This window comes from Sitodiplosis mosellana, unplaced genomic scaffold (assembly GCF_009176505.1).
Source record: "Sitodiplosis mosellana isolate CC-2019 unplaced genomic scaffold, AAFC_SMos_1.0 Smas_scaffold_5, whole genome shotgun sequence".
In the NCBI taxonomy this organism is placed as follows: domain Eukaryota; kingdom Metazoa; phylum Arthropoda; class Insecta; order Diptera; family Cecidomyiidae; genus Sitodiplosis; species Sitodiplosis mosellana.
This window is the reverse complement of record NW_022595248.1, coordinates 4,454,632-4,468,601: the sequence shown is the minus strand read 5'-3', so window position 1 is coordinate 4,468,601 and position 13,970 is coordinate 4,454,632. Positions and strand designations below refer to the sequence as shown.

General features: G+C 38.4%; 2 protein-coding genes across 2 annotated transcripts in view; one reads left to right on the top strand and one right to left on the bottom strand.

The window, feature by feature from the left end:
* The window catches only part of LOC129566913 (nucleolar transcription factor 1-B-like), a 324,444-nt gene that overhangs the window by 117,732 nt on the left and 192,742 nt on the right, over positions 1-13,970 (top strand). The gene's annotated exons all lie outside the window — the stretch shown is intronic.
* The window catches only part of LOC129566910 (nephrin-like), a 268,706-nt gene that overhangs the window by 87,658 nt on the left and 167,078 nt on the right, over positions 1-13,970 (bottom strand). Inside the window, exon 4 of the mRNA XM_055443300.1 lies at positions 5,442-5,571. Within this exon, the coding sequence (XP_055299275.1) occupies positions 5,442-5,571 (130 nt within the window). The remainder of the gene's footprint in view (positions 1-5,441; positions 5,572-13,970) is intronic.

The window sequence follows — 13,970 nt, the reverse complement described above, 5'->3', positions numbered from 1 at the left end:
TCAAAAGTGCACTTGTTTTATTAGGGTTGATCACAGGAAAAAAAGAGAGAGAGAGAGTTGTGGTCATAAGCAGAACATTACAACCAACAACAGCAGCCACATTTTACAATCTCTGATTATTCACAACTTTGATATGATGATTCTCAGAAAGTTCCCTACCTGAGAGGAAATAAAATTTGTTACAGAAAGTAACAATAGTTCTTTCAATAGTGAAAGAAAAAAATCAACATCATTAAATGGTGAGGTAATTATTTTCATTAACTGCCAGTGCTAACTCAAGTTTACGGTAGTTTTTCACAGATTTTGACGAACCAACATTTTGGTTATGTAGAGAGAAAAATCAAAAATGTTAACGTATTCACATTTTATAATTGCTTTTTTCCACCACAGGCCAAATAAATATTACCCAAAATTTTCAGTAATTCAAAATATTTCAGAAATTCCGAGTAAAAAAAGTGATTAAGTTAATCAGAATCAGTCAGCAAAATGATTGAAATTGGATAGATGCGGCAATAAATATTGTTTCATGCTTTAATTAATCGATGCGAAATCTGGCTCTAGTGATTTTGACCATTATTATTCGAAAAATGTTTCATTTTACACCAAAAACATGATTTGTCAGAGCCCGTGAAAATTTATTTCGATGGTCGACACGAAGTGGTGCTCTGACTAAATAAAAAGTTAACATTTAATTTATGACAGTTAAGCCTGACTAAAAGGGTTCGATTCAGAGTTAGAATCGTATCGTTGGTGTAAATTGTACGTAAGATGGAAGTAAAGTAACGCGTTGATAACAAACAGAAAACAACTAGGAGACATGATGAGGATGAGAAGAGATTGTAAAAAGGTGTTTCGAAGCGTCATGACGGCAGTAAAATTACACACAAAACTATACCCATGGCAAAAAATTTGAAACAACAATTTTTGTTGTTATTGTTCGAGGCGTCGTCTGTTTTTATTCTCTCTCGCCCTGTCTGTTTCTCTTTCTTCTCTCTCTCTCAACATATTTTCTATGCCATTTTGTCGGTGAGATTGCATTCTCGGAATTCGGTGTGTTTTTGTGTATGGTGTGAGTTGGTTCTATTGCAATCGTATGATTTCACCGTTTGTTGTATTGCTTTTATTTGTGTTTGTCGTTTGTTTTCATTTCGCTTTGGCATTGTTATTTTTAAATGTTTCGTTGAACACGGATTCGTGTGTTTGTGCACGTTTCCATTTCTATTGCAATTTTACCTTGCATTTATTTTTGTTGTCTACTCGGTGTGTATTTTTTGTTGTGTCGGCCAGGTCAAAGGTGCTTTTGTACTGCCGTGACATGTCCTATGCCATGCGAAACAGACAAACCCATTTATTTGGCAGAGAGCGACACAGAGTTTGAGAATCGAAAATGGCAAACCGGAATGGAATGAAGAGGAAATCAAAACTGAAAAACCAACACAACGAACAAAACAATCGAGTCAAAAGAAAACATCGAAACATTGGGATTGAGTCGCAAGCATAACACAAACTACATCAGCAAAACGAAGCCACAGAGAACGAAGAAAAAAAAAACGATGAAGATACATTCATGCAAAAATATCGAATGGAAGGAAGAGGAGGTGGGAGAGATGAGATGAGAAAGCACAGTGAACGGAGCACAAAATCCGACAGACTGTGATAGGGAGGCAAAACAAATTTTGCATCTGTTTCGTATGTTGCTGACGGTGTTGTTTTCGCCATTCGGGTTCTCTACATTTAAATAGGATCACTCCAGAACTGGTTCCCATTCCAATGACAGGCCCAGCTCAAACGGATCTCAACATCACTTTGGCATTTATTCAAACTAAAATGAATATATGAATGAAGCTAATTTTATTGAATTTTCGTTTTTTCCTTCTCTGTTGTTGCTGATGCTTTTTTGATGTCCTACTGTTTGGTCATATTTGGTCGAAATCGAACATGAAAAACAAAAGCAAAAGCTGCTTGTTTATACGAACTGTGTATCAATGACCTTTGTCGTCGGTTTTTTGTCCTATCCGATTGGACCACTTAACTGGTAGACAAAAGACCATGGAGGCAGAAGCATTGTATCGAAATGAAATTGCGAAGGTGCAATATAACAAACAACTACCCACACAATTTGGTCAATAGCTAGCAGCTCATATAACAAACCATACCATCTCTCTCCCTCACACTCTCACACATTCATATTTTCCAAATTTATTTATAGAATGTAAACATCGCATTCATTTTTGTATGCAAAGCACATGAACAGTTTTATGTTGAACTAAGTCGATACAATGACTATAAATAACAATTGCTTGATATTTGCCATGATCTATGAGTTTAAGTTTTGCAAAAGGAGAGCACAAAAGTAAACAGTAAGCAGCCATGAGTTGTGTAGTCAAACAATGTAGCGCACAGACACTATACAAATTATGATTGATTTTCGATGGGCCACCTCCCCAAACCGGCTATAAATATTCATTTTGCATACGAGGAATTTTTCGTGTTTGTGTGTGTGTGCTTTTGTTGCGAATGAAAGTGATATCGTCAACAGAAAAAGAATCCGCTGAGTCGTTTGCGAATTCAATGCACTATCAGCACAAGGTTTCGCATATATGATGCTGGTGACAGTGGTGGTGTCATGTGTAAATAAGCTCACCATGCCGCTTCTGTCCTTTACTGTCCAAAGCCTACTGATAATAACGACGGCATCACAAAAGAAACTTTTCGTGGCGAATCGTTATCATCGTTGGCTGGCTCAGAAGAAACGGCACATGCATAGTGTGCTGGTGGCTGGAAGTTTTGTCAACAAAGGACCAACCGTGTGCGTTTCTGATTAAAAAAAAAAAACAAGCGAATAAATCAAAATAACTCCACGTCTAATGCACGTTACTGTACCAACGAGCGCGTGGGCAAGCAACCAGCTTCATTACCGCCAACCAACGCTCACAGTGAATTATGCACTTTTCCTTTTCAGTCGGCTCGTCTTTCAATATTAATTTTACGTGCGGGTGTTAGTTTATGTGTGCTTGGTGAATATAATCGATTTTTACTTAATTACAACCACCGATGACTCTTCACCGGCGACAAAAATAAATCACCATCCGAATCGTCCGAAACAACCATCTAACATAAGTGAGCTTTTAGCATCACCTTCTTCTTATTTGGATGTGGTAAATGCCACATTTTTCACCATTTTTACGACATTTAAAATAACAATGGCTGTTGCAAACAAAAAGAAAAGTGTACAGAAGAATTTGAAACCACTCAAAATCAAATGGTTTTATTTGAAAAAATTTTAACACAAAAAACGAATGCAAATGACTTTTTCAATGGTAAATTAGATTTAAAAAGTTTCTCCATTTCAAAATGAATGTCATTTGTTGATGGGTTGCCAGTTAATGAAAGGCGGAATTTATTCGTTTCACAGTGAAATTTTATGGCTGTGTACAACGATTGACAATCAATGAAATAACGACCGGCGTATTCTCAATCGTCGTCTTTCTTCTTTTTTCCCTGCCGCAGAGCTCTCGCGATTTACGACTCACAAAATGTTTTGTCTCATTTGGATTTTCGATGTGATGGTTTCCCGCTTGCAATGTTCGTGAAACTCGCACGCGCGCACCAGCTAGAGCCAAGCGCGAGAAGGTAATAAAAGTAAAGGAGCGTAATCAAAAGTTAATTTGTCATTGTAGAGCATAGCATCGAGCAGTGTGATGGGCAGGTTGATTAAATTAACATAACAATAGAAGTGAACATTTGCCATTTACATTTCATCTACAACTCGGAACTGAATGGAATGTAGCCATTCATAGTATAGAAGTGCAATCGTCATTGAGTGGCTCATTCGAAAGCGAATGGCTGGTTGTGAGCGTCTCTCTCTCTCTCTGTGTGTGTGTGTGTGTGTGCGAGGGAGAAGGCGAGAGCATGAGAGCAGAGGCGAGTAAGTGAGTCTTGTCGAGCTGGAAAAAACAACGCTAACGGCATAGCACAACAACATCATTCAGCGTCAAAACAGTAACAATCCAATAAAGCAAATAAAAATGTTGTAGACTATAGGACAACACAATGTGGAGTAATAAAAATACCTTGGCGCGTGCACACGAACCGAACCGAGCAATTTTCAGCGAAGCAAAGAGAGATTGAGCAAAGCAGCACAACGAAGAGGAGAACGATCGAGCGGATAGAAAAGAGTGAGAGAAAAACATTACTGAATTACCGAGACATTTAGCTTCATTGCGTTGAGCAGAGAGCAAAAAACAAATACACACAGAAAGGGAGCGAGCAAGTGCGACGCAATTGGAAGTTCCAATTTTGAACAGAAATAAAAACCGCCGAACATCAAGCAGCCACAAGGAAACTAGAAAAACAATAGCAAAAATTGTCAAGCACCCACCAAAATGGGTGGAATGGGAAACGTGTAACCAAATGTTGGGGCCGCAATCATGGGGAAAATCGCTAAGCGATGTGAACCCAACGAACGAACCGAACGAGCAACGGATCGGAACAGAGCACACGGCCAACATTAGGAAGAAGAGTGAGAGAGAAAGAGAGAGAAATTATGCTGAGAAAAAACAGCAAATCGTTTTGCACGAAAGTATTTGTTCGAAAAACTATTAAATAAAACGTGAACAATGCGAAAAATTGTCAATTTTACGGTACTTCTTGATGGCTGTTGTTTGTTACCGTTGCCACCGCTACTTTTTTCCCCTATTTGTAGTGTTTGCCGCTTACGCTTTATTCGTTTATTGTTGTGTATCTAGATGTTTCATTACAGAATTGTGTTCCTGTGCGTTGTTTTTGCTCACACAGTTTTTCTTCATTTCTATTGTTGTTGTTTTTTTTCGTTCGTTCCTTTTGAGATTGGGTGTATGTGTTTGCAGTTTTATGCCGTTTTATTTGTGCTCGTTTCTGTATTCGCATTTACACTAATTGTAACTTTGGCGTTTTTTTTCACTTCACCAGCAATTATACCGTAATAAGTACACACACACACACACATTTAGCCTCTCTGTACATTTGCCCTTGTTTTTTTTTCTCTTCTCAACTGTTTTGTTTCGATTCTCCAATGTGCTGCAATCTGAAGCGCTTCTGAACAATGCGAAATAAAATGAGAACGTCGATTTAATAACATTCCAGTAGAAAATTTCTGCAATTGGATGGATATTGTTTTGTGAATCAAAAATCATGGATCAGAGTTGGTGCTGTTTGGAGTGCACTGAGCGAGCACCAACTAATGAATGGAAAATTGGTGTGCATGCTATGAGTTTTTTCTTCTCTCTCCCCCTCTATCCACAATTCCATTATTTGCAAGAAATTAAAGCATTTGAGGTGGAGAGAATCGACTTGGAAACTTTAATTAATTCCAAGCGCTTTTTTCTTCGCTCTCTTTCTTGGTTGAGTCACAAGAAAAGGCTATGCGAAAATTTCAATTGTATGCAATAATTCAGACTTACCTGTATAATGGTATGCCGGCATCGTCGCGAAACCACAAAACCATGTAGACCTTATCTCTGGACGGAGGTATTAGCGGACATGGCAAGGATATTCGATTCCCTTCAACAGCCTGTACATCGATCGTTCGCACTGCAACGGAGAAAAAAAGAGAAGAAACATTGAATTTTTACGAAAAAGAGAATCGCTCTTTTTTAAAGAGAAAATTAAAGAAGAAATTCTAACGCCCCGGAACATTTTTCCAAGCATGAAACAGAACACGAAAAAAACATCCCCAAATGGTCGAACATAAATATTATAAATTACTGAAATCACATTATAAAATGGTTGTAGCGAACAAACGCGTTTGTACCAAATGACTCGTGAACGGAATTTAAGTGGCCGCACATTCAAGCTGCGCGCGCGTTCACCACCATGAAAACCATTTAATATTCAATCAAGCCAAGTGGCATAATAGCGTCGAATTTCTAGTTCACATTATTTCTGTTTTTCTTCTTCATCGTCTTCGTCTTCTTCTGCTTTACACCCAATCCAATTCATCCATTCGCTCATTTTGCACACATCGCCATTTCATATACAGAAACAGAACAGCAAAAAAAAAACAACGACGACCAAGAAAAATGGTGAAAAATCATAATTAAACAGTACTTTTTATGTTAAGCACTCGTGCGCTTCGACTTCCACACAGATTGTGTGTATGGGCTATTCTTTTTTTTCGACTGCGGTAGAGAGAGAGAGAGAGAGAGAGAGAGAGAGCGAACGAAAAAAATCTTCGAGATTATTTTCAAATGTTAAACCATGTCATGGAATACCAATTGAATGCATTTAGTGCATACGCAGTGTAGTGCAATGTGCGAGCAGGCGAGCACATCGACCGAAATGTACGTGAATCCATCATAATTATGGCTCTCGCTATTTCATAAATTTTCGCTTTATTTTAATTTTGCCCCGACCAACACACGGGTTCGTCGTCGTTTTTTTTTTTCCTTTTTTTGCCAACACATTTCTACAGTAGCAGCTCAAAAGCCAGTGAGTTTTCGGAACAAAAATTCTTTTTCATCGCCAAGGGACAACGGGAATTGAAGAGGTAGATAGCACTCATACATATCAGTCAATTTACAGAGTCGAAGCTATATGTCTCATTACTTGGTACCAATTAAAATGATAACCATTCCAAAATCCACCGAATTGTCATTCCACACATTTGAACTCTTGTTTCTTTTTTTCTTCGCATGGTTTGCGATTGTGATTCTGGTGTGTGATTCACTTCATTACTGTGATATCCGTAGTACGGATTCCGTTCAAACGTCTCGTTTTTCGTTCAAAGTTTTCCTGTATCCGAAATCTAAAACGTGTTGTCCGAATCACATTCTATTGATGGAATGTGTAATGCCCGAGGAATATTTGTGAATTCCAAATGCAGTCAAGATTGAGAGAGTGTGAGCGAGTGAGAAAGAGAATGCGAGAAAGAGAATCCATTGCAATTGTGCTGGATTGATTTGGAATGAAAACACGTTTCATTGCCGTTGGTTTCTCACTCTGCCCCTCTCCTTATGTGTGTGAGTTGCTTTTCGTCGCATCCGTTTTGATTTATATCCATATCGCCGTTCGTATACGCTAGCATTTCGTCGACACTTAAAAGCGATTCGTTACTCGCTTCTCCTTCTTTTTTTTCCGTCTTTTTAAATATGATTTTTCATTAGGAACGTGAGAATTTTGCCAATGATTATCAACTCAACATTTCACAACTTCAATGTTGATGCTTCTGCGGCTGCGGCTGTTGCTACTATGGGAGTGTGTTTGAGATTAATCGCATGCGAAAAATATTGTGTGCATTTATTTCCGTCATATTTTCTCTCTCTATTACTCTTGCTTGCTCGTTCCGTGTTTGTGTTTGTCGAAAATCCACTTCATCAAAAATATTTTCCTTCTTTCAATCGGAAAATCGTTATCAATACAGATTTTCTACGTCTTCTCATGCTCATCAATTCGAACAATTGAACGAAAAGCGTTCAAGAAAAAACTTTTACTCTTGCATTCTGCTCTAACCAATAATAAATAATACGAGAGAAAAGGAAGAATGAAGAAGATGGAAAATTGTAAGTCAAGGAAGAGAGAGTTAACTTTTATTTACCGTGAGTCAATAATCAAAATGCAGAAGTTATTTCGGGAAAGCGAAATGTCTTGCACAGTGTGCGCTTCGTTGGTGGATGCAGCGCAGCGCAGCATCGATCGAATTACAGTAAGAATAATCTTTCATTCGTTTTTCCAAATCAACGCATAAAAATCAATCAATCAAAAAATCGACGATGGGAAAAAACACGCCACACACAAAACGGATACTGAACGAGAAAGAGAGAGAGAGAGAGAGAGAGAGAGAGAGAGAGAGAGAGAGAGAGAGAGAGAGGCGAGAGTAGGAAAAAATGGTTCCGTGCTCAATGCACAACCTCAACATCAGTAAATAAAAATTTGATAAATGTGAATTTGTTTTTTTTTCTGTTTTTTTTATTCTGTAGGAATGCGGCATCTCATATTGCCATTCGTCAGATTCACACATCGATTGCATTGTCATAAAATTTCACACACAGAGGGAGAAAATAAATATCTATAAGTCGAAAAGGAACTGGTGTGTTTACGTTCGATTGATTTTCGAATGCGCTCGCAGAATATTCGCAGGCTCGAGCGCACGCACACAGCCATTTTTCTATTTGATTGAACGTGCAGTGCACAACGAGAGAGCACACAAAGAGCGAGCGAACTGATTCGAATGCAGGAAAAATTATTAATTCAAAATAAATCGATCATACTCGGTTTTTTGATGAGCGAACAATAGCACAGTGCGAGCGCTTTCATACGAATTGCAAGAGCTTTCACAGGAAATGCGAACAACACGAACAAAAAAAAAATCGTAGTCGTAATTTTTCATATTTTTTCGCGGAAGTTTATTTTATTATCGCGAGTCCACATCCGGCGGTGAAATATTAAATGATGAGAGGTTTTTTTTTCTCGTTTGCTCGTCCAAGTTTCGTGGTTTATGTGTGCTATTTTAATTCGAACATTCTTCGACTATACCAGCGCACACCGGATACTCACACACGGAAGATCTTGGTATGGGAATGAAAAGGTCACATGCGAAGCCATCAGCGAATTACGAAATCACACACACAAACATCAGTTTCACATTCTAGTGATGCGATTTGCATGCGCTTCATTATTCTATCGTTCGTGGTGGGATGCTTCAAAAGTAATCACAGCATTTTGTTACATATATTTTCACTTCATTACACGACCAACGAGAGATGCAACTTTGGATGAGTGTGTGTGTGTGTGTGTGTGTGTGTGTGTGTGTGTGTTTGTCAATGAATGTGTTATCGTTGCATTTGTGCATTGAATGTTGAACCTCTAACTCGGCAATCGTTTACGACTCTCACAAACGGAGAGATGAATTCGTCAAAGAAAAATTGAGATCACGTTTATCTCATTCGAACAGTCTTTCGGTGCTTCGTACGCAAAGCGATATTTTTTGTTCCCTTCATCTTCATCGCGTTTGACACGTCGTCAGCCAAAGACTGGCTGTTAAAATGACAAAGTGTTCCGAATATCGGAATGTCAAACAAGGTTGTATGTGTGTGTGTGTGTGTTTTTAGTGCTCACTCACGTTTTTAGTGCACATCCTCGTACAACCAAATTGAAAACTTCGACACACAATGTTATCCCGTGGAAACACAAATAGTTTCACTTCTTTTAATGTCCTTTGCATTTTGCTGTCAAAAAGGAGCAAAAGAAGATGATGAAAATAAAAATGCATGGAAAACGCAGCAACAGCATCAGCATTGGAATAGCACACACAATGATGAAATATTTGCGAGGCACGTTTGCAATTTTAATGTTCCTCTCAAACCGAATGTGTGCGCGCCATGATTGCACCCAACCAAAATTCATAATAGAAATTGCCAAAGAAAATCTGAGCACGAGTATGCAAGAAAAGCCCGAATTAAATTATACATGGACTTGACTTTTTTCACTTTCTCTCTCTCTCTCTCTCTCTCTCTCTCTCTCTCTCTCTCTCTCTCTCTCTCTCTCTCTCTCTCTTTCTCATCAGTGAGTGAACGAACGATGGAGCGACAAAGAGTATTTGGGTTGGTTGTGTTTGCTTGTGTGTGTGGTGTGGCTCAGCGCTGACGTGTATTGTATCCATATTTCAATTTTCATATGGAAATTTTTGGTAGGAAAACGTGCATATTTGAACAGGTTCAGTGTAACTGACAAAATTGCGTTTGTCATCTGGATTTATCTATAATTGAAATCAATTATATTGTATTCACAATGCACATGTTACAAAGCGACTAACAATAAACACGCTGACGGATAGAGGGAAATGACAAAAAGCGATGGCGTCGTTGTCGTGTGCATAGACTGCATTGTAGTTACCTACATTTCAATCAGAAGAGCAAAAGAGCGAGAGAAAGGAAGTGCATTCGGTATGCACAAAAACTCAGTGATATTCACCAATGATGCTGTGAATTGGTCAATTGAATTCGCTATGCGATAGAGGATTCCATCACAAAATTTAATTCCGCACAAACGGTCCCTGTGCAATACGTGGAGTGAACGTACAAACCTTGGATCGCATTTAAAAAAAAAATCGATAGCAAAAAATCTCCACACAGAAATGAAAATATATATCGATGGAATATGAAGATCAGCTTGATTAATTCAACGGGAAGTTTGTGATTCGGCGAATGAATATGTACGATTTGCTCAAGTGTGTATCGATATGAAGTGGAGACAGGCTTCGGTGCATTCTTTGCATTTTGCTTTGGCTTCGCAATATGCAACCGAACCGGCGAATGAGCAAAAAAGCAACTGAATGTTTCGTTCGATACAGGTTCGAGAGTATGCGATGCAAACGATTGCATGCGCTTCGTTCTCCGCACGTATTTCCATGTTCATTGATCTGTGAATATTCATAGCTTTTGTTGTTTAAACATTTCATGAATGCAGCATATTTCTGTGGGGATTCTTGTGGCACTAAGACAATCGGCACCGGAAAATTTTGCTTTTCTTTGCCCGTTATTCGATTTCTCGCTCTTTAATTCGGCTCTTTTGTTCCGAGCGTACAAAAGCTTTAAATAGAATTTTCCAAAGCGAAACCCATTCGCTTGTTCAATGTTTGATTGTGCATTCATGCATGATCTTTGGTGCGGTTGAGATGCTCATGATTGAAAAATATTAGTTGCAACAGCAAAGGCATTCCATTTTGCTGCTGCCAGTTAAGCTCAAAGCTTAAGCACATAGAGCAACATGCATCTGGATTTCAAACCATATTTCAACGAGAGAGAAACAAATTTTTGTCAATCAAAGCCTAATGCATGTAAAATCAAAGCTTTGCTCTATTTTTTTTCCTCGTTCGGTTACGATTGGCGAAAGTCTCTTACGAAAATCTGTGCATGGAAAGCGACACATTGAAAGATTTATGGCTGATACTTAAGCACACCTGTGCTTTCAACTGGTACATACATGGTACCCGATCATCTTTCATTGCGCCGAATTGTGTAGTGCATTCGTGCTCATGGCAGCTTTTAATGTGCGACAAAATTGCACAACGTCGAAAAATATTCGGTGTGCAACTGAAATAATAACAGCGAAATTGTGTTAATTTTTGCTAGGTAATGGGTGAGTGTGTGAATAAGAGATCCCTCTCTGAGAGGGGAGTCTGCATGAGCGCGGAAAAGTGAGTGTGTGAGTGCGAGAAAGAGTAAGAGAGGCTATGCGCTTGCTTTTATCGAAAGGTCACGAGTTTTAACTGTGTACCAACAAGTGTAGTTCTCATCATGGCGCGATCTACTGTTCCGTTGCGAGAGACACGCACAAACTCACACACAACTTTATAAATAAATGAAACATAAAAGTGATGAACAATTTTTTTTTTGTTCATCAATATGAATTTTAGTCGCGAAAATACTTTGCCGCCGCATACACTCCAAATAGGTATTCAATTATACCTATATGAACCGAAGCACATACTCATTACAGAGAGAGAGTGTGTGAGAGAGAGAGAGAGAGTGTGTGTGTGAAAGAGAGAGAGAGAGAGTAAGCAAGAGACAGACATTTTGAATTCATTAAATTAATTAAAATTTAAGCTATTTAATAAATCTTGGGTGCAGCCGAAAAATTTATACAGAAACACACACTACACTATACGCGCGGTGAAAATGTTCCCGTTGCGATACATATTTTATTATCGTAATGGAGAGAAAATTTTCTACATTTTAAAACAAATTGTAGCAAATTGAACGCAGCCGTTGCACTAACTGTTTAAGTATGCATGCGGCCGCTACCGTCGTCGCTGCCACTGCCACTGCCATCGTCATCATTATTGCCATTGCTGATGTCACCACTTTCAATACGAGCGCAATTTGTGAACGAAAATTGTTTCAATTTGTTCAAGGGAATGTGGCTTGAAGAGAATGAAATAAAAAATTATACCGGAACAAAAAAAAGTCGTCGGAACGACGAAGCAAAGTTGAAAAAATGAAAAAAAAAATCGCGCGCGCGACTCAAAACAAAACTTTCGGTGAAAATGATGAAACATAATAATAACTTTGCTATATTCACCACACAGCGATGAATGCTTACAATTTTTGTTCGTTCGGTATGTATGCACGGAAGAGCCCGCGAGCGAGCGTGAATTTGTGTGTGCTTGGCAAATGAATAACTTTATAAAGACTATGTGTGTGTGTGTGTGTGTGTTGCAGCAGCATTGCATGGCATAAACTTTTCAACTTTTACAGTTTTGCCAATTCAACGACGATTATAAATAAAGCGGAAAGGTGTTTCGAACGATTTATTATTTTAAAAGTGTCTCGTTGTATTTGAAAACTTAATGAGAAAATTTTCTTTAAATTTCTCCCCACTCCGAAAATGAAATTAATTTGTGATTTCAAGAGAATTTTCCAATGAACGGTAAATTGTAGCTCCGGGACACCGCCATATGCTTTTTCCACACAGAAGTATTTCCACATTATTTGGTCGACAACAATAAACATAAATATTTTCAAGAGCTTGGTTTGAATGGTAAACGCTAAAGCGATATATATGCAACTAATGAGGCCATAATTAAAAGAAGAAAAAAGTAAAGCGAGACAATCAAATGAGAGATCGAATCTCGGGCGGTGAAAACCCCGTTCACGCTATACCTTTCATTATCCCGAATATCGTGTATGTATGGCCCTTCATGGAATGCACTTATTTTGTTCTCAACCAAAAAGTCCTATGGTTTTCGTTTTCCAAAAACGAAAATCCTATGCTCGAGTATATTTTATACCCGACCGCAGCAAGAAAAAACACCAACAGTTCAAGTCTTTTGCCACACATACAAACACACACACACACGCTCTTTCGTTCACATTCGAATCTCGTCCTCTAAGTTAATATAGATTTGTGTGCGTAGAGGCTCGGTGTTTTTTGGTAGTGGTTCAGTCCAGATAAATCTGTAAATTTATTGTTTTCAATTCGAAGCTCCCATCCATTAGGCTTAAATGTAATTTTGCCAGCTCTTTTCGATCCATCTGTGTATCTGTGCTCTAGTGACTCGGCACCACTTAGTTTTTTTTCCCTATGCATCGGTACCATCGTTGTCTCCCTAATGCTGAAAGCTTCAGTTTAACCTAATATCAAAATAGAACATCGCACATTTTTTTTACTGTCCATCTGTAAAAAAACCTTAGCGAATATCCGTTTTTTTTGCGCTCCAGCGAAAACTTGATTTCGCTCACCTTTTTCTGGCTTTCTGTTGAAATCATTAATAACTGAAGCGAATGGAAAGGTGTCCGAAAAAGAAAGCGGTCAACACCAAATTTTGTTACCTGCCACTTTATTTATATCGATTTATTCTGTACACTGCTTATTTAACGTCTCCGAAGAAAGTGGTCGAGTCACAGAGAGAGAGAGAAAAAAGCAATACAAACTAAAGTGAATTGATCTGTAGGCGAGAAAAGAAAAATGTGGACGAAAGTGGCTGAACAAGTGGTTTGGGATTTAGGTAAATTGCCTTGGCTAAGCTAACGTATGACCCATTTAGCATAGAGAGAGAACGGCAGAGAGATGAGTGAAAGGTTGCAAATTTTATCAATTCGGTTCAACGTCACGTTGTCGCCCACTTGAGCATTACAAATCAATAATTAGATGACATCAAAACCTTACCCAATATCAAAACAAAGATAGTTCACGCTGTTGCGCTCATGTTAAAATGTCACACGTTCAACAACAAGCAGCGACAAATTTTGTTGAATTATCTCAGGGAATAGCAAAATGTCAAAACGCGATGCAATAAGTTGATTGAAAATGTTTAACCCCATAAAAGGGTACGAAAAGTCTCAAGTGTTGTGGCGAAAAGGTACCACCGATATTGATTGATATTATAAAAAGTGTCGTGTCTGCATTAGACTCACGTTAGCATCAGCGTACACATATTAGATATATGATTTAAGTAAATGGCAAATTTTGCCAAAATAAATTCTATCGCAACG